The sequence below is a fragment of the Lactuca saligna genome, chromosome 8, assembly GCF_052625555.1.
Source record: "Lactuca saligna cultivar CGN05327 chromosome 8, ASM5262555v1, whole genome shotgun sequence".
Taxonomy (NCBI): domain Eukaryota; kingdom Viridiplantae; phylum Streptophyta; class Magnoliopsida; order Asterales; family Asteraceae; genus Lactuca; species Lactuca saligna.
This window is the reverse complement of record NC_136424.1, coordinates 126064105-126087462: the sequence shown is the minus strand read 5'-3', so window position 1 is coordinate 126087462 and position 23358 is coordinate 126064105. Positions and strand designations below refer to the sequence as shown.

Genomic DNA, 23358 nt, shown 5'->3' with positions numbered 1-23358 from the left:
AGGAATGGTCACAATTCCTTCAAATTTTATATTTTTGACCTATATTTTAAATTTTATTACAAAATTTTCCGAATTTAAAATTTTGTTACGAGCTCGCCCGAAATTTACTTTTTTTATTTTTTTTCTTTATTTTTTATAACAAAATTGTATTTCTAATGTATATAAGGCAATGCATAAATGGAAGGGAAAAAAAGGTTAATAAAATTTTGTAAAATACTTTTTAAAAAAAAAAAAAGTTAAAGGAAAACTTCTTATAAACCATTATAAAAAAAATCTTGAAAAGTTACAGAAAAATAAAATTTTAATTAACTAATTTATCATATATTTGTGAAATCCTTTGTAATACCCTCGTCTAATTTGTTATTTACAAACAAATGTAATGTTTATTAAAAGAAAAGGTACTTTAAAATAACATTAAATAAAATACACAAATTTGGAATAAGTAGCATTAAATCTAGAGTTTATATTTTGTTTTTATCTCGTCGAACAACATTTGATGATACATTTTGAAGATTTAGAACATATGACTTATAAATTTGATATTTGATATCGAAGATTAATGTTAAACAAATTATAAAATTAGTTAGTAAAAAAAATAATAAAGCTTTAAAAACTTAAAGCGTAAAAAGCGACATTGTCTAAAAAAATAAAAATAAAAATAAGTTAAATGTATAAAAGCATAGGGCCGGCCCTGAGGGTGTGCAAGGTATGCATCCGCACAGGGCCTCGGAAAAAATAAGGCCCGAATTTAACAAAATTATATAGTTATAAGTATGTATATATATCGTTTTGTTCAAAATAAAGTCAAAAATGTAAGTCAGCTTAGCCAGCAAAACCACATTCCTTAACCGTGCATGTTGTTGTTTGATGTGGGTTCGATCCCCCATATATTCATATTTTCAATGAAATCAATCTTTTTTATTTATTTAAATAAATAGAAGTTATATATCAACCCCTCAAATTTAGTAGTTAATTCTATTTAAGAAATCAATTTCCTTAACTTACAAGTTTGGTCTTCCAAACTTTTATAATTTCACATTTTGAGTAATTTAACAATTTTGTTTTTACTCGTACAATTTCATTGTGACATTTAGATTTATTATATCTATATATATATATATATATATATATATATATATATATATATATATATATATATATATATATATAACTTACTTTTAGGGGCTTTTTTTTCCATGTTTGCACCAGGCCTAAGATAACTCAGGACCGGCCAGCACAACTTAAAAAATTCATTTAACATATTTAAAATATAAAAACCGTTGATATATTTGTACCATAAAAAAGCCAACTTCAATGATAAATAACACTTTATACATTTGATTTTATATAATAGACATCTAAAAAAAACCAACATAGGAGATGACCAATCATGTATACACAATAAAAACATGCAAGGACAATTCATGTTATGTAAAGACAAATCATGTTAACACACTAATCACTTGTAAGGACAAATCACGATATGTAAATCACTTGTAAAAAACAAATCATGTTTACACATGATTCATCATAATATACCGGCATATACTTTTGTCAATAAGTATTAAATTGTGAACACTAAAGAACGGAAGCTTAATTCTTATAATTACATAAGTAGCCAATAGGCCATGATTACAATAATACTAATACAACATTTACAGAAATTACAACAAACACCATAGTTTTGTTAGTATAAACCATCGAATGCGGAGGATACAAACGTAATTTCCCTTTCCCCTGTCTTGATACAATGAATCTTTCGATAATATGCACAAAGGGCTGAACCAGCAACTTTCCATGCAAACCCACATTTTGCAACATCTTTTCTTCTTATTGCATACTCATAACTCACATGGTAGATTGCAACAGCTTCTTCATATATCTCATCAATGTTCCTAGTGCTATCTTTGAAATCCAAAGCACCATATAACAGCTGAATCATAATAATAATAATTAGTTGCTAAGTCTATAAATTTAATAAACAAATCGATAAACACATACAAACCTGCTTATACTTTTGTAATACGCCATTTGCTGCATCGTTTTTGGATAAATCGTTGTATTTCAATGCATTTGACATCTCCTGTTTGTAGCTTTCGTATCTTTCCTTCCAAATTTTCAAACATGAATCCGATACATTGATGTCAAAATAAGGTAACTTCCATATCTCTGCATAAAATCATGAGAAAAAAAAAAAAAAGGGGTATTATAAATATGAAAAATAAAACGATTCATTAGAAAGAAAAAAAAGAGTTACCTTGTAAAGGTGACTTTTCGTTTTTACAGCTCTGAAATTGATCATAAATTAATCCAAGGATAGAAGTAGAACGATATTCTGGTTTTCGACCCATGTGATGTGGATATTGTGTTGCTTTTAATTCACGAGGAATCACAACCTGTTTCAAAGACAAATTTTATATATTATTTAAAAAAAAAAAAAAAAGATATATTTTCCAAAATGATAGAAAGAGAAAATGACCTTTTTGCCACTTTTGGATGCATCTAAAGCATCATAATATAAATCAATCAATTTCAACATCTTTTTCTCAATAAGTCGCTTCTCATCAGCATCATCTTCTTGTAACATCAGATACCGATCCATAAATGACATCCAACTATCAGCTGCAGTTCCAGCAGCCTCACTGGATTTTTTTTTTAAAATAAGTGTTAAAAGACTTGAATACCCTCCTCATCTTTTATAGAGAAGTAAGTAAGTAAGAGAATTTACTTGTGTGTTTTTGTAGAAAAAAGCAGTTTAAAGAGTTGATGCTCTAATTCATGATGTGAGAAATCACTTGGTTTTTTAAGTGATCCACTTGGAGTTGAGTAACAACGTGTCCATGGCTCACTTGATTGAAAGTAATGCAATAGCTGACAAGGGAGGGTAGGGGTAAAACAGGAATTTTCAACTTTACATAATCTTTAATCAACAGTATGAAAAAAATAAAATATATTGTAAAACCTGAGGGTTTCTTGACACCCAATACATATCACCATCGAAATCTCCATTTGCAATTTCATTTGCCACTGATCTTCTTCCTTTTGTGGAAAAAAATATAGCAAATTTACCATTTCCAATAAAATCTTCCAATTCCTTTACATATCTGGCATTCAGAACATGAATGTCTCCAAAATGAAGACCTGGATTTCTGTAAACTAAAACCTTCCCTGATATCTGACCATTTTCACTTCATATGTATAAATAGAATTAGAGATATTTAAAATTTAAAGTCAAATTAGCAAAAACCAATTAAAAATGAAGAGTAAAAAGGTGATGCTTACAGAATAATGCAAACTTGATCAGGATTCAAGATTCCTGTAGGATCAGTTGTTCCCATGAGATAAAAGCTTTCAGTAATTGGGATTTTTCCTTCACCTAATCCTTTTCTCTCTTCTTTTGCAAGTTGAGATAATCGATACTGGAAGTAAGGTTCATTCAGAGGAATGTGGGCCCCAAACATTTCAATGGAGATTCCGGAATCATCTATGTGTTGATAAATATTCGCCACTGAAACAGTAGTAATCAAAAAAGTACTTGATTAATTAATTAATCGATTGATTGATTAAAAACACGTTATGAATACCTCGAAAAGCTGCACGTTGATCAAAGCACACTTTTTGAGCATCTTTTAGTGTGGAATCTAGTAAACTCAAAAAGTACTCTTTTGGGACACCTCCAATTGTTAGAAGTGCAATTAGATGCTTTGAAAGTTTAGCTGCTTTTGGTTTATGGCTGCAAAAAGAAAACTATATAAATTGTTCTTTATTTCAATGACAATTAATGCATTGATCCTTGTAGTAAAATGTGATAAAAATTAAAAACCCATTATCTCATGATGAGAGAAAAGAAAAGAATTCATGTAGAATGTACCTTATAGCAACTACTTCAAGAGAATTAAATGATTCTATATCCAACAATCTTGGATCTTTCTTCACCTTAATCATTGAAGGTCTTACCTGAATTGTTCTTGGTTTAAGCTAAAAGAAACATATTCAAATTTTAAAAAAAAATGTTAATATCCACATGGAAATACATTAATTGTTTATAAAGGTATGACAAGATCCTTTTATATCACAAAATTTACCCTCTTATTGACAAGAAGAGTGCCTTTTACAGCAGAACCCTCATTAAACAAACGACATTGGATCAACAAAGGCTGGAGAAATTATTAGGAGACAAAATATTATTACATTTTATCAAATCCTTTTAAAAAAATTCAGATAGATTATAATTTAATTAAGCATGTATACTAGTTACAGGATCTTTAATTGTCACCTCCCTTCCTGAAAGACCTAATGATCCAATCTCAGATTTGACCGAGTCAAACTTCTGCCAAAAACGGTATCAGAACAAAGAACAAAAAGAAAAATATCGACAAACAAAAAAGTGAAAAGTCAATCATAACCTCGTAATTTGTATCTTTCATATACTTTGCATCATAAAAGTCACATGGGACTAAGCCAGCTAGATCTTCAGATATGAATCCAGTTCCATCTGTTTGTATTAGTGGTTCACCATCTTCATCATACACAATTTCACCATTTTCATCCTGCAATTGTAAATAAAATTTCCCATGCAAGGTGTGAGGAAAATTGACCAAAAAGTACATTTCCAATAGTGTTGAAGATAGTTGACTACTTGAAAGAAAGGGCAATCAAGTTATACAGTGCAAGGAATGTCGTCGATTTCTTCTACTGATACTGAAGAAAGGTCAACTTGAAGCTTTATTGTTGTTGATAGAATGAGAGACATCCTGCATTTCAATTTACACATAACAAAGATATTGAGAATCTGTATATGATACTTATAAGGAAGAGTTGATTTGTGATTGTGGATTGGACATCTTTGATATGCTGACCTGGCAATGTACTTGGCCATGTTGGAGACCATGTGTACATGCATGAAGAGACATCGGACATCATGGATTGTTTTGCAGTTTTTCATGAAAGTGTCTGTATCATCCAAAGGAGTAAAAGATTCTCTTTTAACAAAATAACATTTGATACTCTCTGATGACACCCTTTTCTTGTCATCTTTTCCATTCTTCTGCCTTTCTCTGCCTCCATCTTTAAAGACTGAAAAATATCACAATGAAGCCTAAGAATAAGATATCTCATATGTATATATATATATATATATATATATATATATATAATGGATATTTAGTAAGCATATAGTGAAATGATTTGAATTTACCAAAAAAATGATAACGCCTCACACCAACAAGAATCCCTGCTTCAACAATCTTTTCATAATTTCTAACAGCTATCATGTCGCCCTTTTCAGGCTCTGCAAATTTGACAATCAGTACATTTTCATCTCCTATTGCTCTTTGAAGGTGAGTCTTTTTAGTATCAAGATATGGACCCTAAAACATTAGAATGAAATAGAATAAGATATTGAACAAAGTAGAAAGTAATGTAAGTTTGGATATTAGTTGTGTGTAAACAAGGGAGTTTAATGATGTAAAAGGTAAATAATGCATCAGAGAGAGTGGAAAAGCACAAACCTTGAACTTGTAACCTCCATCAGAACTTACATAACAAGTGTATAGATATGTCTTTCCACAATCCCAATCAAGATACTGCAGATAAATAAATAAAGGAATATGAAAGTATATAATTATAATCTTCTCGAATCATTAGTATATAACTGTAATACTTGTTTCCAATAAGAGAAAACAGGAAAAGGGTTTACTACCATTGATCTATCAGAGGGTTGACAGTATTGGGAGCCGAATTTGCTCCACATCCAATCCTCAAAATCAAACATTGACATGGTTTTCTTTGAATCTATTTTGACTGCATCTTCAAGAGATACAGCATCCTCCAGCTTACGGCTGCATGCAAAAGTGGTAAGACAATTAAAAACAAATACAATAGCAGAAAACAGATCCATTAGAGGCAAAAGAACACAGGGTAACCAACCTTCCAATGTAACTATGTACCATGAATAATTTCCTGAATTCAAGCCCTGAAAGAATCATTGCCTGGTCGCTTATATAATAGCTTGAAGAATCAGTTTGACAGGCATTTGCAGGGCCAGAATAGAGCTGGTTTACATTGTTAGGATTTGTGCCCTTTGAACTCGAAGTAGGAGAGGTAGCAACTTGATCTACAATTGGCCAATAGGTAGGAATTGCATCTTTCAAACTAGAACAAGAAAAGGGAGAAGTGCGTCCTTGAACAGGACCTCCATGGCTGCCGTTTGTAGGAGTACGATACTGGCTAACTACAGGACTAGCACTCTTACAAGAGCAAGGTGATTCGAGAAACTGCGTTGAAGATGGAGAGTCGCAGTATACACTTCCTGCATCAGAAAAAGGAAAATGAAATCTATCACTTCTGTATACGAACCCCTTTTGGGGGATACAGTGAATAAATTACTAATTTTGTTCTAAGAAATCCTTAGAGCGTGAGTAAGGGGTGTACTTCGAGGAGTGGAAGAGACGGAAGAGGAAGGAGAAGACGGATATTGAGACGACAGACGAATGCTCTCAGCATCCCCATGAGAAGAAGAAGAAGTAGAAGCGACTGATCCGTATTTGTTCACCATGAAAACAATGTATCCACTCAAATTATAAATCGGCGTTGTAGTCGAACGGACTCTTTTCAAAACATCAATTGCAGACTCTTCGGTGATCTTCGAAAGAGTCTTCCGAGCAGCGACATCCGGCATCGGTAGAAGCTTCTGGGCACATATATCTTCAATCAACCGATTCAGGGGAAACGGAAGTGGAACTTCTTCTACACAGTCCACCATTACTTTCAATAGTGTGATCAGGGTCGCCGGTAAGCGATACTTGCCGGGAAACCGAGGAGGATGAAGGTTTGCAGAGCTGCGTGTCAAACTTCCCGCTGTGAGTTCGCAATACGAGAATGGTTTCAAATAATTGCGTTTCATTTAAATTAAATTAAATTATAATTATATATTTAATCAAAATAGATAATATTTATATTTTTCGGTTATAATAATAAATTGTTCATATTTTTTTTATATATTTACTATTTAGCTTGCTGAAAAACTAATTAGAAGTTGAAAATTTAATTGGGGCAGTTACAAAACTGCCTCTCAAAAAAAAAATGTTTGATAAAACTTAACTGCTAAATGTAAAACAAATATAAAAGCAAAAGCAAGAAGAAAAATATGTTTATTATAATTAAGAAATGATATTTTTGGAAGATTTTTAAAAAATCTCTATAAGTCACTTGAATAGATACTCTAAGTAGTTTTTCAAAAAATTAGTTTATAAATTTTTCAAAAGCTAGCTATAAGTTTAATTTTAAAAAAACTTAAAAAATAAACTAATTATAACACGATCGAACATAAACTAAAATTGATCACCGCTTTTAAATTCCGTTAAGACGATTTTTAACGTGACAATTGGGAGTATATAAATATGAGTTTTTTCAATTAAAAACCTTCTTACAAAAAGTTATGAGCTTTTAAAAAAGTTATTGTGAGAGCTTTAAACTAAATCCTTTCTAAAAACGTGTTAGAATTTTTATTTAAAAAACAATTTTTTTTAAAATTGTTTTTTTAATAAAAAGGATAAACAATTATACTCAAGGTTCCAAAAAGCTGGCTATAGCTCTGCCATGTCGTGTCATGGTTTGCACCTACTGTCAAGCTTTACCAAAACGTCGTTTTAACTCATATATGTGTATAAAAATTAATAATAGATGAAAATAAATATAAAAAATATTAATTATATAGAAAATTATCACATTAAGTCACGTCTTACAAACGTTGTAGCTCATCAAGGCTCGGAAAACTTAAGGTTGATGCACCACTGGTCCAATTTTAGATATCTTGTGTGGTTTTGGTCCCTATGATTGTATTTTCTTGTGTTTTTGGTCCACATCTCACCTAAAATGACTAATATGCCCTTTAAATAATTAATATTTTAGTTTAATGTTTTTATTTTTTTATTCTTATAATAAAATAAAAAACAAAAACAAAATAAACTCTCTCTCTCCACCATCACCGGACCACCCATTCCAATTAAGTCACACCCCACCACACCCTAAAATAAGACCACCATCACCACTACTCCGACGGCAACTTTGTTACCCTAGCTCCAGTGGCGGCTTCCATTGCGAGATCCACAACAGGATACATGATTCGACGACGAGACATCTAGATGTCATTAACAAACTTAGGCTCGAACAACTGGAATCACAAAATCAAGTGAAAGATTCAACTGAAGAACCCTAAATTCGCCGTCATCGACCACCCATAACAACTGGACTATGACCACCATCGATCGTCGTCACGTTCCCCATGATTGCTCGATTTCTACACCATTGTTTGATTTTAGCTCGAATTAGGAGGGCAATTTCAATCTCAGATCCTTGAAATTGACTTAAATTGACTTCGTATCCTCGTATCCTCATCTTGTTTGAAAGAAGTAGAAGTTGATCTGGGAGAACGAGGTCGGGGAAGTAGAACCCTGGCCCTCAACTCTCTTTTGCTCTGATTGCGTCACCACCATCAACCTCACTTGTTCCCTTCAAGCTACCTTTTGCAACATCGACCATTCGATAACAAAATCGACATCAATCCACATTTCAACGCATAGAACAATTTTGTGGTTCAAGACCGCCACTGGAGAAAGATGGATTTGTGGTTCAACATCCACCATTTTCTTTAAATCCGTCGTTTTTTTGACATTTTTGTTTGAATTTTCAGGTGAATGGTGGTGGCGAATGGTTATCAGGTTAGGGAAGGAGAGGTGATGGTGGTGGAGATGGAGGTGGTCGGGCAGTCGGCGGCGAATGATGGTGATGAATGGAGATAATGGCAGGAGGAGTGAAAAAGAATGATTGTGTGTGTTCTTAAGGGGATGGTGGAGAACAAGGATGGTAGCAGGTGGATGGTGGTGGTAAACGACGATGATGAAAGGCGGATGGTGGTAGTGAACGAAAATGGTAGTAGGCGATCGTGGTGGTAAATGATAATGGTGGGATATGTTGGATGTTCTTGAGAGGGTAGCACCTGGAGGGTGTTCGAAAGAGAGAAAGAGAGAGAGAGAGAGAGAGAGAGACTTTTACTAATTAAAAACAATAATATAAATATAAAAAATAAAAAATACAAATATGAAGGGCATAATAGTCATTTTAAGTGTACAGGGACCAAAAACACTAAAAAGATCCAATTTTGGATCAATCGTGCACCAACATTTTGTTTTGGATAAAAACTGCAGAAATTTAACAACCACAGGGACCATTTTTGCAATTTTGTCTTTCCATTAATCACGCCTTACGATTATTTAGAACTTTGATTATATCTAATTCAAAAATGCATTCATTCATGTATTAAATTGGTTCTTTCCTGATATCTTTTTAAGGAAATGTGGTATTTGGGTGAATATCTTTATTTTTATTTATAATTTAATTTAATCTTTAAATTTTAATATTAATTCATATATTAGTTTTTTTTTACTTAAATAATTATTTATTTAACATCAAGTGTCTCTTTACATTGTGTACATATGAGACATTTACAGAGATGATTAGGGGTGACAATTAAAACTCAAACTGATAATAAGTAGTAGGTTGGATTGACATTTTGAACATATTTAATTAAATTATACAACCTATCTGACCCGTTTAATTAATGGGTTGGTTTATGATTGAAATTTCTAACCCGTTTACAACTTGTTGGTCCATTTAAAAACTTTAAATGTTTTTTTAATTTATATTTATTTAGTATTATTTTTTATTAATCATTATATTTTGATTATTTTTTATTTATCAAAAACTCAGTAACAATTATTGAAATTCGAATTGGTAAAATGATAGGTGAGTTGCGTAAAATTTATAAATTAAACATTTATAATGTTTTATGGTTGTAAACACTTATTTGTGTTTATATTATGGGCATATAAAATTATTGTTGTATATATTTTCAAACTTGAACAATTATTATAAATTTTAAGTTTCGTTTAATTTTATTTGAAAAATTATTTTATTTTTATGAAGTTTTTTATAAAATTTTAAACTGATCAATCCAGGTTTAACATGTTAAGTAAATAAGTTGGGTTGCTAAAACAATAAACAAGATTAATCCGATTTCAATCAATTTACTAAATAATTTAGGTTGAGTTGGAAATTCTCAACTGCTTTATTTAAATATGTTAGGTTAGATAGAGATTTTGTTAGTTAAACAGATTAAAACCTTTATGACCTAACCCAAACCCATTGGCACCCCTAAAGATGACGAGTGATTTTGTGTGTTTTACTTTTACACTTCATCTTCACCATCAAGTTTCTCTGTGTGTGTTTTCACTAAAATGACTCTTCACAGGTATTTATTCCGTAGAGACACTTAAATTATTATTTTAAATTTGATGTATTTAAATTAAATATTATAAAATGTCAAGCGAATAAATTCGATGAATAATGATTAAGTTATTCATAATATATTTACCAAAAGTTCAACAATATCAAATAAATAGTAAGAATATCTCTTTTGTACTGTTTATCCATTAGCTCCATTAGCTTTCGCCTTGCATGTACCTTTTCTGAAACTATTTGATATCTAATCAAATCAACTTTTTGATTTGAAAATCTTATTATTTGAAAAGTTGAAACATTTCAAAATTTCTCCATATTTTATTATAAAAGAAATTGAATCACTTGGTTTAAACTTTATTACATGTGAGAGTAACTGAATTTGTAAGAGACAATTATAAAAATAACCATATTTTCTTGATTATTTTTATTAAATAGCTGAAAATTAATATTTGTAAGAGACAATTATAAAAATAACCATATTTTCTTGATTATTTTTATTAAATAGCTGAAAATTAATATTTAGTTAAAAATAGCAAAAAAAAAAAAAAAGATAATTAAGGAAAAATGAACTAGAATTTGGGGGCATTAAGCTATTGTTTCAGAGCCCGTAAACCGTTTGAGGATCCATTAGCTCATAATATATAGAATTAAAATTTTTTATTTGGATCATTTCCCATTCTATGAAGCTAAAGAAAACTCTCTCAATGAAGACTCCGAACAATCATGTATTTTCTCGTATTCTTGAATTTCTATTTTAAGCTTATTGTTGTTTAATATGAAATATATTAGATTTGAATATTAAAGAAAAAAACAAAAAATAAATAAAGGAAACATACAATTTCCTAAGTCGCCTACGGTGTACAACCAGTTAATGCACAAATTGTGCATTATGAGGTTGTACTCCATAGGTGACTTACAAAACCTACAATTTCAGTTAATTTTTTTTTCAAATTTATATAGTGATATAGTTGTAGGTAAATGTAGGTATTTTGGGTTGATTTCATTTTGATCGAAAAAAGATCTGAAAGCCAAGAACAAAAGAATAATTACTCATAGGATACACTAGTTTTTAGAACGAAACAATAATTATTCAAAGGACATAGTAGTTTTTATCACCTACGGTTTTCCAAACTGTAGTTTAGAGATGAACTTTAGAATCGGAGCAGTTCGGGATCAGAATCGGATTTGCTATATTATAGGAACCAAGAGTCGGACTGTCGTGCCATGTCGGTGCCGGTTTTTTGGTTATTTTTCAAACTAGAATCGGTTGATATGTTATAGGTATGTTGTCTTTCGAGGCATGTATATGATCTAATATTTAACGAAAATATGATTTTATACATTCTAAATGATGTACAAACACTAAATTACATGTTGGAAAAAAATCAAGTAATTCCAACTTAATATGAGTGAGATATGCGTATTTTAAAAAGTTAGACATTCAAAAAAAAAAAAAATGCTGAAACGAAAAAATTGGAACATCGATATGATGTCTTATGGGGTCTATAGTTGATTCAATATCTAACCAAAATATGTATTTCTACAGTCTAAAATGAAGTAAAAACACCAAATGACATGCTAAAGAAATCAAGTAATTTTGACTTCATATGAATGAGTTATGTGTATTTTAAAAAACAGGACAGATTCCAAATAAAACAAAATACTAAAACGGAAAAATCACAACATTGATATGTTGTTTTCCAGGGCTTGTAGCTGATTCAATATCTAACCAAAATATGTATTTTTACAGTCTAAAATGAAGTACAAACACCAAATTAAATGCTAGAAAAAAAATCAAGTAATTCTGACTTATGCGTATTTTAAAAAGCCGGATAGATTCCAAAAAAAACAAGATGCTGAATTGGAAAAAGCACAACATTGATATGTTGTCTTCCAGAGCCTATAATTGATTAAATATCTAACCAAAATATGTATTTCTATAGTGTAAAATGAAATAGAAACACCAAATTACATGTTAAAAAAAAATCAAATAATTCTGATTAAATATGAGTGAGCTATGTCAATAAGCTGGACAGATTTTGGTCTGATTCTGATTTTTTAGAATAGAACTGATGTTAGAACTGGAACCGATTTTTATAAAAGTGGAGAACCAGTAACTGGTCCTTATTACTAAATTCAGTTCGCTTCCGGTTCCAGCAGTTCTAATGTTCATTCCTATCGTAGTTAATATATCGTATGTGATTTTTCATCTACGATTTCATATGGGCAAATGATTTTTTATATATTAAACCCTCAAACCATAGACCATGTATGAAACAGTAGGCGATTCTAAAAACCTGTGATTTTCTTGGCGATTTTTGGCTATTTGCAAAATTTTGGCTATTAAATAAGAAGTAATTAAGGAATTTTGTTAGATTTGTCATTGTCTCGATTTGTAATTCTATATATTTTGTATTTTTTTTTCCACATTTAACCAATGAACTATAAAAAAGAAAAAAAAAATTATGACAAACAGTTAAATTAAAAGTTTTTTCGATTTCTAACGACTTCTCGGACAACCAATAAACTTACAAACAAAATTTGACCGACAAACTATTTCAACAGAAATGCCAATTTACAAACTTTATTACATCAAGATGTAAAAACCCTTTGTAAAAAATTTACACAAGATGTCGAAGACCAAATTCACAAAAAATAATAATAATAATAATAAAATTGTGAAAATATATATTCATAAAAATTATTCGTAAAAAAATAATTTTTAAAAATATAATAAGTACGATAATGAATACATACGATTATCAAAACCTTAATGTCACCGTAAGATCATCCGTAATACTCACTACTAATCATTATAATGGTGAGTGTCAACTCATTATCATATCATACCACTAAAACCATGAGATATCTACCACTAACACATTACCCCACATCATTTTTTAAATTAATTTAATTCAAAAAATACAATAAACATTTTTTTAAAACTAGTTTTATTAAATTATAAAAAACATTACATTATTTAAAAGAGTGAGAATTTAAAATAAAATATAAGAAAGCATAAAAAATTTAAACACAAACAACTACCCTAAATCATATTTTTATAAACAATGTTATTCAATTTTGGAGAATTCTTCAACTTTTGCTAAGTTTTGAGATGTGTAAAACGTTTGTGGTTTGTATTTTCATATCAATCCATAGTCACATTATCCAGATCGATATCGCTTTTCTGTAGATTGTTTATAATAAAGTTGTAAATTTCATCAAATTCACAACATGTTATCCTCATATCGCACCTCTTCGAACATATGTCGTCGAGATTTCGACATGTAGAACCCATTAAACCATACTTTTCACCAAAAATCTCTAGAGATTTTATTATCTTCGTCTTCCGAAACCGACACCCATGTTTGTACTAATTTCTCGTTGTCTTCTTCCAACTAATTCATCATTCCGAGAGCCTTGGTTTTTTGAAGATCAAACAACACAAATGTGTGAAATACAAGAAGATGTGTGGTGATATTTATAGGTAAATATTAGGCAAAAAAAATATTAAACTAGTCGTTAACATGGTCAAAGGAGGTCAAGGGAAGAGAACGAGTTTCAGTGGCCATTGTAAGTCTTTTTAGGCTTCATAAATCACCACGACAATGACCCACTACGACACACCGGGATGGTGTGCATGGTCGTGGTTCGTGGCCACCTACACCACTAACCGCTATAGTTGTAGGTGTCACCTCATCACCATATCGGCACATCCTACCACTAAAATCATGAGATGCATATCACTAACACGCCACTCCACATCATTTTTTAATTAAATTTAATTCAAAAATACAACAAAACAATTTTTTTAGACTAGTTTTTATTTGATAAAAAAGATATTACATTAATTTTTTTTTTTTAAAAAAAGCTACAATTTAAGATAAAACATAATAAAACATAAACAACTACCGGTAAACCTATTTTTTTTAAACAATGTTTTGCCATTTTGAGGAATTCTTCAACTTTAGCCAAACTTTGAGATGTGTAAAAGGTTTATGGATCATGTTTTCATATTCATCCATGACCACATTAACCTGATTGATATCGTTTTCGTGTATATTGTTTATAACAAAATTGTAAATTTCATCGAACTCACAACATTTTTCCATCATATCATGTCACATCGAACATTTTTCGTTGGTATTTCGATTTGTAGAACCCATTAAACTATAGAAAGCGCTTTGAACTTTCCCACCAAAATTTCTAGACATTTGACTATCTTCTTCTTCCAAAACCAACACTTATGTTTGTGTTAACTTCTTTTCTTCTTCTGACCGATTCATCTTGTTGGGAGCCAAAGTTTTTGAATTTTAGAACAACATAAATGTTTGAATGTGAATAAAATGAGCATTGTTTTGAAAATCGGACCGAACCGACCGGTTCAATCGGGAACCGGTCAGGTTACCAGTTCTTTGAAGCCCAAAAACTGTTTGTAAATGAACCGCCAAAGAACAGACGGTTCACTCAAAAACCGGTTCAACCGGAGTGATCGAACCAAAAAAAACAATTTTGCTGAAGCTTAAACTCGATTTTAATAAAAACACTATTAGACCTCTCTAAAATTCTGAGGGCCACCAAGGGCACCCCCGACATTAGATGTTCAGCGCCCTCACACATCATAAAGCCTTTGCCTCCCTTCCAATTTATAGAAGTCTCATTGCATCCTACTTTTGTTTCCTAGGCGATGTGGGATAGTTGAATTTTCAAGTAGATATTTCTAGGCAGATTTATTAGTCATTTTTAAAACACTAAACAGTCTTGTTAACTTCATAAGCCATCTGAAGATTATCATGTGTTAATTTTAACATGTTATTGTTAAGGTATAATGTTTTGTAATATATATATATATATATATATATATATATATATATATATATATATATATATATATATATATATATGACGTCATCCGGTTTTTGAGACCGGTCGGACCAGTTGAACCATCGAACGGGTAGCTCGACCGCTTCAGTCTCCGGTCCAGTTTTCAAAACATTGAAAATGAGAGAAGAATTGTATGAAATATAAGGAGGTTTGTAACGGTATTTATGTAGATAAAACTAAATAATAATAATAATAATAATAATAATAAAACCCCAAATAGCTGTTAGAATGGTTAAGGCAAGAATCGAAGAGCATTGTGCACCACAATACACCATGACCACACCCCAACATGAAGGTGTGGACCGGTGTTTACGAACCATGATCGTGACCTCGTAGACCACAATCCAACTCGTGGTATGGATTACAGATGCTCTAACTGTAGCTGTTGCTTCTTGCCAAGGATATTGTTTGGAAAATATGGGACACAATGACCATGAGGGTTACAACAATGTATAAATTAGGTTTATAGACTAAAGAATAAGGATGACCTTTGTACATGTGGATTTATATCCACATAAATGTAGACAGATGAAAATGCCAACTAGATAGCCATCGTAAGTCTCGAAAACAACTTACCCCCTCACTCTTGGAAGAATGGCTTCGTTGACCGTTTTTAATAGGTTATTTGTTTGGGCTATATAATGACATGCCATTGGTGAAAACGAATATATGTTTGGGCTAGCCCTTTATGAAATAAGATCTAGAATAAAATCATATACCAAAGTACCAAACATAGGATTAGAATCAAAATTCATTTCCAAATCCCTCAAACCGAAATCTACCAAAATGTGTTCTCTAAAGTTTCATTTTATTATCTATCAATCAAACAAATATTTATGTAACAATCTTACAAATAGCTTCTTTTATAATCAAGAAATCGAAATGTGTGTAACTATGATATTCATCATCATCCGTTTCCCTTTAGAATTATCATCAAGAAAAGAGATATCATCATTTCAAACGGAGTTTACTTTACTTACTTTACAGATGAAAGAACAAAGAGAACTGAACACTCACTTTCACTTAAACCACAATTTTAAACTTAAGTGGGGCCGGGGGACAATATGATAATATATCCAGTTACTGCCCTTGTCTTGTAAAACTAAAATTATGTTGAGAAATGCTTCATGGTAACAACGTATGATTGCCAAGTCCCATTGATTCAGCAAATTCTCTTGAAGACAAGGTGTCAGCTTGCTCCTGTTATTTGTTAATTTAAGAATATTTAATAAAAAGTCATGTCAATTGTTAATTGTTAATTTAAGAAAAGAAATTAACAGGTATGTACCTGAAGCCGATGCAAGAGATACATCATAAACAGATGCACAAATACCTGCATACAATTACAATTTAATAATATTCACAAGCAAAAAAAAAAAAAAAAAAATGTTGGAATTTAAGTGAAGAATAGGGTTGTTACCATGTAAAAGAGTAGTATAAGTCTAGCAACAGGATATCGCCAAAGAAACCTCATTGCCCGAACAGCACCTGTATCTAAAATCTTTGCAGCCTTCTGCACCTGCATTTGTATTCATGACCCACCAATAAGAGAATGCCACATGGAAAGTGAAAATAAAAATAAAAAAGTAAGTTACAGTTACCTGTATGCTTGCTCCAACTAAATGTCGATGATGAAAGGGCAGAGGCCTGAAATCAAATTACATAATTAAATGTGCCTTTATTAAAATAAAATAAAAAATAGCAGAGCTTACTCTAGGGCTTTCATGTCAGTGTCTTCATCCCAACTTGATGATGCACGACGAGGGAATCTGCTCTTTTCTACTTCCACCTGTTCACCCCCTCACTCAATAATCAGTAAATAAATATAAACCCTAAACCCTAAACACAGCAAGTGAAGTAAGTAGCTGCCTAATAATAATAATAATAATAATATAATGAACCTGAGCTTCCTGAATACGTTTCATCTCCTTCTCTAACTGGAATTCTGCTGCAGCTTTTTCACTCGTCATAGCTTCCAATTGTGTTTGCTTGTAATACTGTCATATCACAATTCACAATTCACAATTCAACTCCACACATAAGTCACTAATTAATTAATTAATTATTACAGGTGGTGTTGACATACCAATAAATCTGTAAGTTCCCTGTATCGTTTCTCCAGCTCCATATGCTCCTATTCGATACCAAAAAAATATATACATATATTATTTTTGTTTTCTTTTATTACATACACCATTCTACTTTATAAAAGCTACCTTATAGTAATTTCCATTTTTATATTACAGCATTCTAATTTTATATTATTTCTTATTGTGCGTGCTTTGGAGAATCTACCTATTCTATTATAGCAATAGGGTATATATATATATATATATATATCCTCATAAGCAAAAAGTAAAAGGTAATAATACCTGGCGTGAATAATGCTCAGCATCCCTCTTCATGGCAGCCATTTCCACTCTCATTTTTTGAACTTCAGCCTGCAATGCAATGCCATTGGTTCTTCATTTTTGAAAGATGGGCATGACATAATAGATTGTACTGTATTTAAATTCTGTATCCCAATTCTAAAAGACATATATGCCCTCCTCATGGAACAGAGCTTGTAACCCAAGAAATGGAGAAAAAAAGAAATCATTAAAACTTGCCTCCATTGAAGACAGCTTTCTCTCAGCATCTCTCTGCCCTTGACGTGCACGCTCTACTTCTTCTTGCCAAGCTTGCATCTAATCACAGAAGTTATATATATATATATATATATATATATATATATATATATATATATATATATATATATATATATAATTTAATTCATATCCCACCTACCTGAATCAGTTGATTGGCATCTTCCGGAGACTTCTTGTGGCCTCGACGAGCACGGGCTTCAGTATCTTGCAGTTCTTGAGTTAAACTAGAACATTCAACCTGATGATGGAAACTGTTCTTAGAACTTAATAAATAAATATATATATTTTTTAGAAAATAAACTCAGCTTAAAGCTTTTATGTATTGTAGTTTTACCTCAAGTAATGCCACCTTCTGCTCAAGCTCCACTGCTTTTGCAGTCCTCTCATCAGCTGTTCTCTAATACACACACATCACATTTCAAAACTATTACCCATTAATCATCATTTTTATAAATTGAGTTGTATATTCCACATTTAAAAGGGTTTAACTGATATAAGGTATGACACAAACAAAAATACAACTTGAGAATACCTGGATCTTGGCTAAGGCTGTGGATGCATCAAGAGCCCGGTGTTCCAGTTCTACTTCCCTTTCCATTGCAGCCTATTAAATATTTATTAATTATACAAATCATCATCACTTTATTTAAAACATTAAACAAAAATAAAATAAAAGAGGAATAAAACAAGACCATCTTGGTAGCATTGTGTGCAGCATGCTCTTCTTCTGCTCTTCGTTCTGCAGATGCAAGCTCTTCCTTTAAAGCCTGCACGCACAATCACATTTCCAATAATGCCCCCAATGTCAAAAATAAGACATTTAGTTCATCGTTTATATTTTTCTTACTTGCATCATTCTTGTTTCTGTTAGTTCCCTACTCCTCATTATAGACTCCATGTTTGCCTGGTAAAAAGTAAAACATGTATCTTATTAAAAGAACTATTGCTATTTTTTCATCAACTAATTACACATCTCAGTTTCGTGTGTAGAATGGGTTAGGAAATTATATTTATACCAACTCCAGAAACAGAACCATAAAAGGTAGCATAGCAAGAGTAAGATGTAGTAAAACTTGAATTAAATTCATAAGAGTGTATAGTAATAATAATAATAATATATAAACCTGCAATGATGCCAAATTTCCTTCAGATAAAGCAGCTTGTTTTTTAACCATCTCCATGGAATTCACAAGTGCTTCAATCTCAGCATTCTTTGTAGCCAAGGCCTCCAACATGCTTGACTCCACTCTGTTCACCTCCTCTTTTGATGAAGACAACTCTTTTTGCAATTCTTTTATGCGTGTCTCGTATGATTTACTTAGATCTCTCTGTTAAAGGTCAAAATAAGCTGTAAACAGCATTTCTTTAATATATACAAATACTGCATCTAAATTCTAAAGCATAATAAATGCATTCAGAATCTACCTCTGCTACTAGAAGCTCCTCTAATTGTGCATTTTCTGATTTGTATTCCTGAAGCCGTGATGAAAGCCCAGCACAAACCTAAAGAAATAAACTACTTTCATTTATATGATCTACTTTTATACAAGTATGTGTGTATTAAATAAACCATGAAGGATAAATCACCACAATTATAAAAAAATGAAACTAAACTTGTAGACTTACCCGAGCCAATCGAGCCTCTTTTGATTGACCAGTGGTTTTTGAACTTTCAAGCAGCCCTTGTGCCTATTAAATACAAAGGAATTCCATAAAACCTCTTTTGAGCATATTAATAAAACATAAATCAAACAAAGAATCCAAAAACAAGATGCCACTTAACTATAGTTTACCTCCTCAAGTTGATCTTGTATTTTCTTTGAGGAACCAGACTGATCTTGTACTTTCTTTGGGGAAGTAGGCTCATCTTGTATTTTCTTTGGGGAATCAAGCTGATCTTGTACTTTTTTATGTTCTTGATTCTTCTTTTCATCTATCTGAGGTTCAATTTTGAGATTGTGATCTTTTAAAGATTGAGATCCCTCTTTGTTGATCACTATTTCATTTCCTTGATCTTTCAGTAAGACATCTTGACCATAATCAGAAGGATGATTTTTTACAGATTCATTCTCTTCCAAAGTTACTGATGCTGATGAGATTTCCTCATTAGATTTGGAAGAAGACCCATTGGGAATATCACCATTAACAATTGATGAAACAACTTCTCCATTTGAGGTGTCTTCATTGTACAAAGACACGGGAACATCATTTTTAATTTTCTGTTGTTCATTGTCTTCGGTTGTTGAAGAAGAATGAACATGAATAATCTCATCATTATCAGTTGATAAATCTATATCAGATGAAGCTTTAGATAATGATGCACGCGAGCTGGTTTTCTTTATGGAAATATCAACTATAGATGTTTCATCAGAAGGTTTTTCCTTTTTAGGCTGCAAATTGTGTATTTAGTTTTGGATTATTTGAGGGTAAGAATACTCACATAGATTTTATAAATACCACGATAAAGCTTTATGTTACCTTTGCTTTTGACTTTTTACTCTTTGCTCGAGATCCTTGTCCATTGGAAGCTAAAGGTGCTGAATGTGAAAATCATGATTAAGGAAGAAATTAGTCAAATAGATAACTGTTGTATAATATGGAAACCATGGATGCATAACATCTGTTGTATAATACCAACTCTTAATAACAAATTTATACAGATTTGGTGCTAATATAAGAAAATTGGATTTGAAAACAAAAAACATTATGTTTGAAAGTCAAAGCATAATGCAGATTGAAGCTTGCTAACCTGGTGACTGTGAAGAATTTGGTAGCTCATCTCCAACTACAAGTTTGGCTCTTCGATCTACAACTTCAAATAAATCTGTGAAACACATACCATAAGCTTTGTGAGTCTTCAAGAAATATCAAGTTCATGGATTCATGTATGTGAAAAGTAGTCATGTGTGTTATCTACCATACTTGCCCAACTATAATGTAATTATATGTGTATGTGTCCTCAAATAATAAAAAACAAACACTGGCAAAATGTACATTTATATGTTGCTGACCAAAAAGCTAATGTCAAAAACAATAGGGCAATAGGCAATAGATTTGATAACAGCAGCATAACCAAACCAACATATGTCATGCATTGAATGCATAAAAGTTAATTGCCTGATAGAAGAGTTCAGAAGATAAAGAAAGTCAAAGGAAGCAATAGAAAAACAGGCCCTAGTAATAAAGACAGGTCAAAGCTTTCATTTAAAATTGTAGTGGACTTCAAGACTCAGTTGACATCATACTAGTGCAAAATGATAAACAAGTGCCATGTGAATTTCACAGGAGACAAAAGCTGAATTTTCTAAAGGTGTTATGATTAGCCTTTCATCATGGCATGAAGGTCAGGCCACATTAGACAGGAAAATAATCTCATACTGTAAAAGGAGAGATGGGATCTTCCCCTGATCCTATTATGGAGCATTAAAACAGAATATATATATAAAATTACTTAGTTTTCTTTAGAGCTTTTTTCTAATAAATTGCATCAATGGTTGTCTTTAGCATTCGCTTTGCCAGGTGTCAAGTTTGTGTGGCAAATTAACCCCATTGATTGTTATTTTCATTATCACGACCCAATAGGAAATTATATGAAATCGCTTGGACAATAGAAGTAGCAAAAAATTTAGCATATATGATGCTTATGCTTTAGACTAAATAAGCATCTTATTTTGTACAATATGTAGTTAATCTTACAGCACATACCACGTTAATGCAAGAAAACCTTTGAAAGCCACATGCACATTGATGATTCTATACAAGATGTGCCCACCTCACAACTCTACTTATCATGCCAAATTAAAGCTTCAGGTGCAGTTCACATACTAACCTCAAGGATCCAGATCCCATATATATTCAACTTAAGTACCTAACGCCTATTTCCCTAACCACATAGGTTAAGCTTTCAAATCACAATGAACAATCGCATAATAATCTCATATAGCAGCAATCCCTCCATTATCAGTTAGAAACCAACATTCCCTAACTTACATCTAGATTGAGTAGAACGGCAAAAAAACGAATTTCCCGTATTTCGAACCCAATACAATCTCGTTTTTTTTCTTTCAATTTAAGCTTCAATTACTTGAGGAATTGAACTAGGGCAAGGAAAAAGTGAATCATACCTTCAGCAGCTTTGAGCCAATGAGCCATCGCAATGATCAATGCAAAATAACTAATGCCATCAGAATGAACTCAAATTGGATGATTGATTCCCACAAGTTATAAATTGTTAGGCGAAATACGATCTCAAATGCGTTTCCACACCAAATATTTGTTTTCGATTTGATGCGAACAGTTGAAGAACAGCGACGTCACAGCGAGAGAAATTGATCAAGGCAGTCGTCAAAAGGGTTGTCTGTTGAAAGTTATTCGATGAGTTTGGGGTTATTTAGTATGTTGTGAGGTCCTTGATAATATGATAGGGCATCACAATCACAGCCGTCCAAAAACAACATAAATCACATGTAATACATATATAGGCCGTTTCTTTTAAGGTATATGGCCGTTAGTCATTGATACGTAGCAAACAAAATAGTTCGAATGCTTGGAATTATTATACCTCAATCACATATTAATATTATATTGTTAAATAATTGATGGATAACTCTCTACTCATTATGGTCTCCTAGAGTTTATCTCTACATAAGATAGATTTTCTCTCAAGCCGTCAAGCGAGAGATCCAATTTATCTCTTGTACACAATCTTCATATGTCACTATTGAGACACATTTTCAAACGATCCAAAAGGTTTTCTATTTTCATAAATGTTAATAGATCTTGACTAATACGTGACAGGGGAGAAATGAAGCAGCTTTCTTAGATCTTAAGTAAGGAAGGAACCCATCTTCCTTTACACGTCTTAAAGTTGTTTAATAGTTATTGATTGGGTCATTCTGATTGAGTCAAACCATGATTGAATCAAGCCCAACTTCCTATCAAACTCTGTAAGAAGCATATCAGGACTACATGATTCAATCAGAAACTTCTAATTATGGTATCAAATAGTCTAAATCTAATAAAGTAAGACCCAACAACCTTTTACATGATCCAGTAAGATACATATCAATCAACCCCTTCAATCAAAACTTATCACCAATCGACAATAGTTTATGACAATATCATTTGACATCAACTAGGAACACTTGTTGCTTTCCGCTCATACATCATTTGCATTTTCATCGATTAATTTTTATTTGTTTTTGAATGAAACGATAAAGATCTTTACGAGTTTTGTGTTTGTTGTAAAACTCACTTAGATGTTTGTTGGAAAACCTAGATCATAAGAGCACCATTTTAAATTTTTTATTATTTATTTATTTTGCATTCATGCCCAGTATTTTAGTTTTTTTTTCTTTCGTTAATGGGTTTGTAGTTTTCAAAAGGACAAAACTGTAAATTTGATCCTTGTGGTTTGCAAAAATCTTTGGATGGGGTCCAAAAGGTTTTCAACTTGCACAGAATATCCGAAATCAAAAATTTTCTAGGTTTTTGGTCCAAAAAATATTGAAATTACCTATTTACCCTT

The 23358-nt window shown here is 31.6% G+C and overlaps 2 protein-coding genes across 3 annotated transcripts; both read right to left on the bottom strand.

The window, feature by feature from the left end:
- Positions 1 to 1583: 1583 nt before the first annotated feature.
- On the bottom strand, positions 1584 to 6882 carry LOC145011707 (putative RNA-dependent RNA polymerase 5). 2 transcript variants are annotated; one of them, XM_078970436.1, is made up of 19 exons: positions 6433 to 6882; positions 5929 to 6310; positions 5702 to 5840; positions 5511 to 5585; positions 5198 to 5369; positions 4860 to 5076; positions 4667 to 4754; positions 4407 to 4550; positions 4259 to 4330; positions 4086 to 4157; positions 3872 to 3978; positions 3585 to 3733; positions 3283 to 3508; positions 2963 to 3188; positions 2729 to 2871; positions 2480 to 2642; positions 2258 to 2396; positions 2006 to 2169; positions 1584 to 1933 (listed from the first exon to the last, which is right to left on the bottom strand). In XM_078970436.1, exons 1-19 carry the CDS (start codon positions 6761 to 6763, stop codon positions 1688 to 1690), a joined length of 3255 nt encoding a protein of 1084 aa, XP_078826562.1. In that variant the 5' UTR covers positions 6764 to 6882; the 3' UTR covers positions 1584 to 1687. The 2 variants fall into 2 exon arrangements, with proteins under 2 accessions (XP_078826562.1, XP_078826563.1); XM_078970437.1 differs by having other exon boundaries at positions 4277 to 4330.
- Positions 6883 to 16030: 9148 nt separating this feature from the next.
- On the bottom strand, positions 16031 to 22211 carry GC1 (golgin Putative 1). Its single transcript, XM_078970158.1, has 21 exons — positions 21956 to 22211; positions 20581 to 20655; positions 20310 to 20368; positions 19625 to 20221; positions 19458 to 19520; positions 19257 to 19334; positions 18956 to 19159; positions 18679 to 18735; positions 18524 to 18598; positions 18364 to 18435; positions 18166 to 18228; positions 17971 to 18069; positions 17793 to 17870; positions 17556 to 17624; positions 17270 to 17317; positions 17085 to 17180; positions 16896 to 16972; positions 16785 to 16830; positions 16604 to 16702; positions 16472 to 16516; positions 16031 to 16383 (listed from the first exon to the last, which is right to left on the bottom strand). The coding sequence occupies exons 1-21, from the start codon at positions 21981 to 21983 to the stop codon at positions 16309 to 16311; spliced, it is 2103 nt and encodes a 700-aa protein (XP_078826284.1). The 5' UTR covers positions 21984 to 22211; the 3' UTR covers positions 16031 to 16308.
- Between the last annotated feature and the right edge of the window lie 1147 nt (positions 22212 to 23358).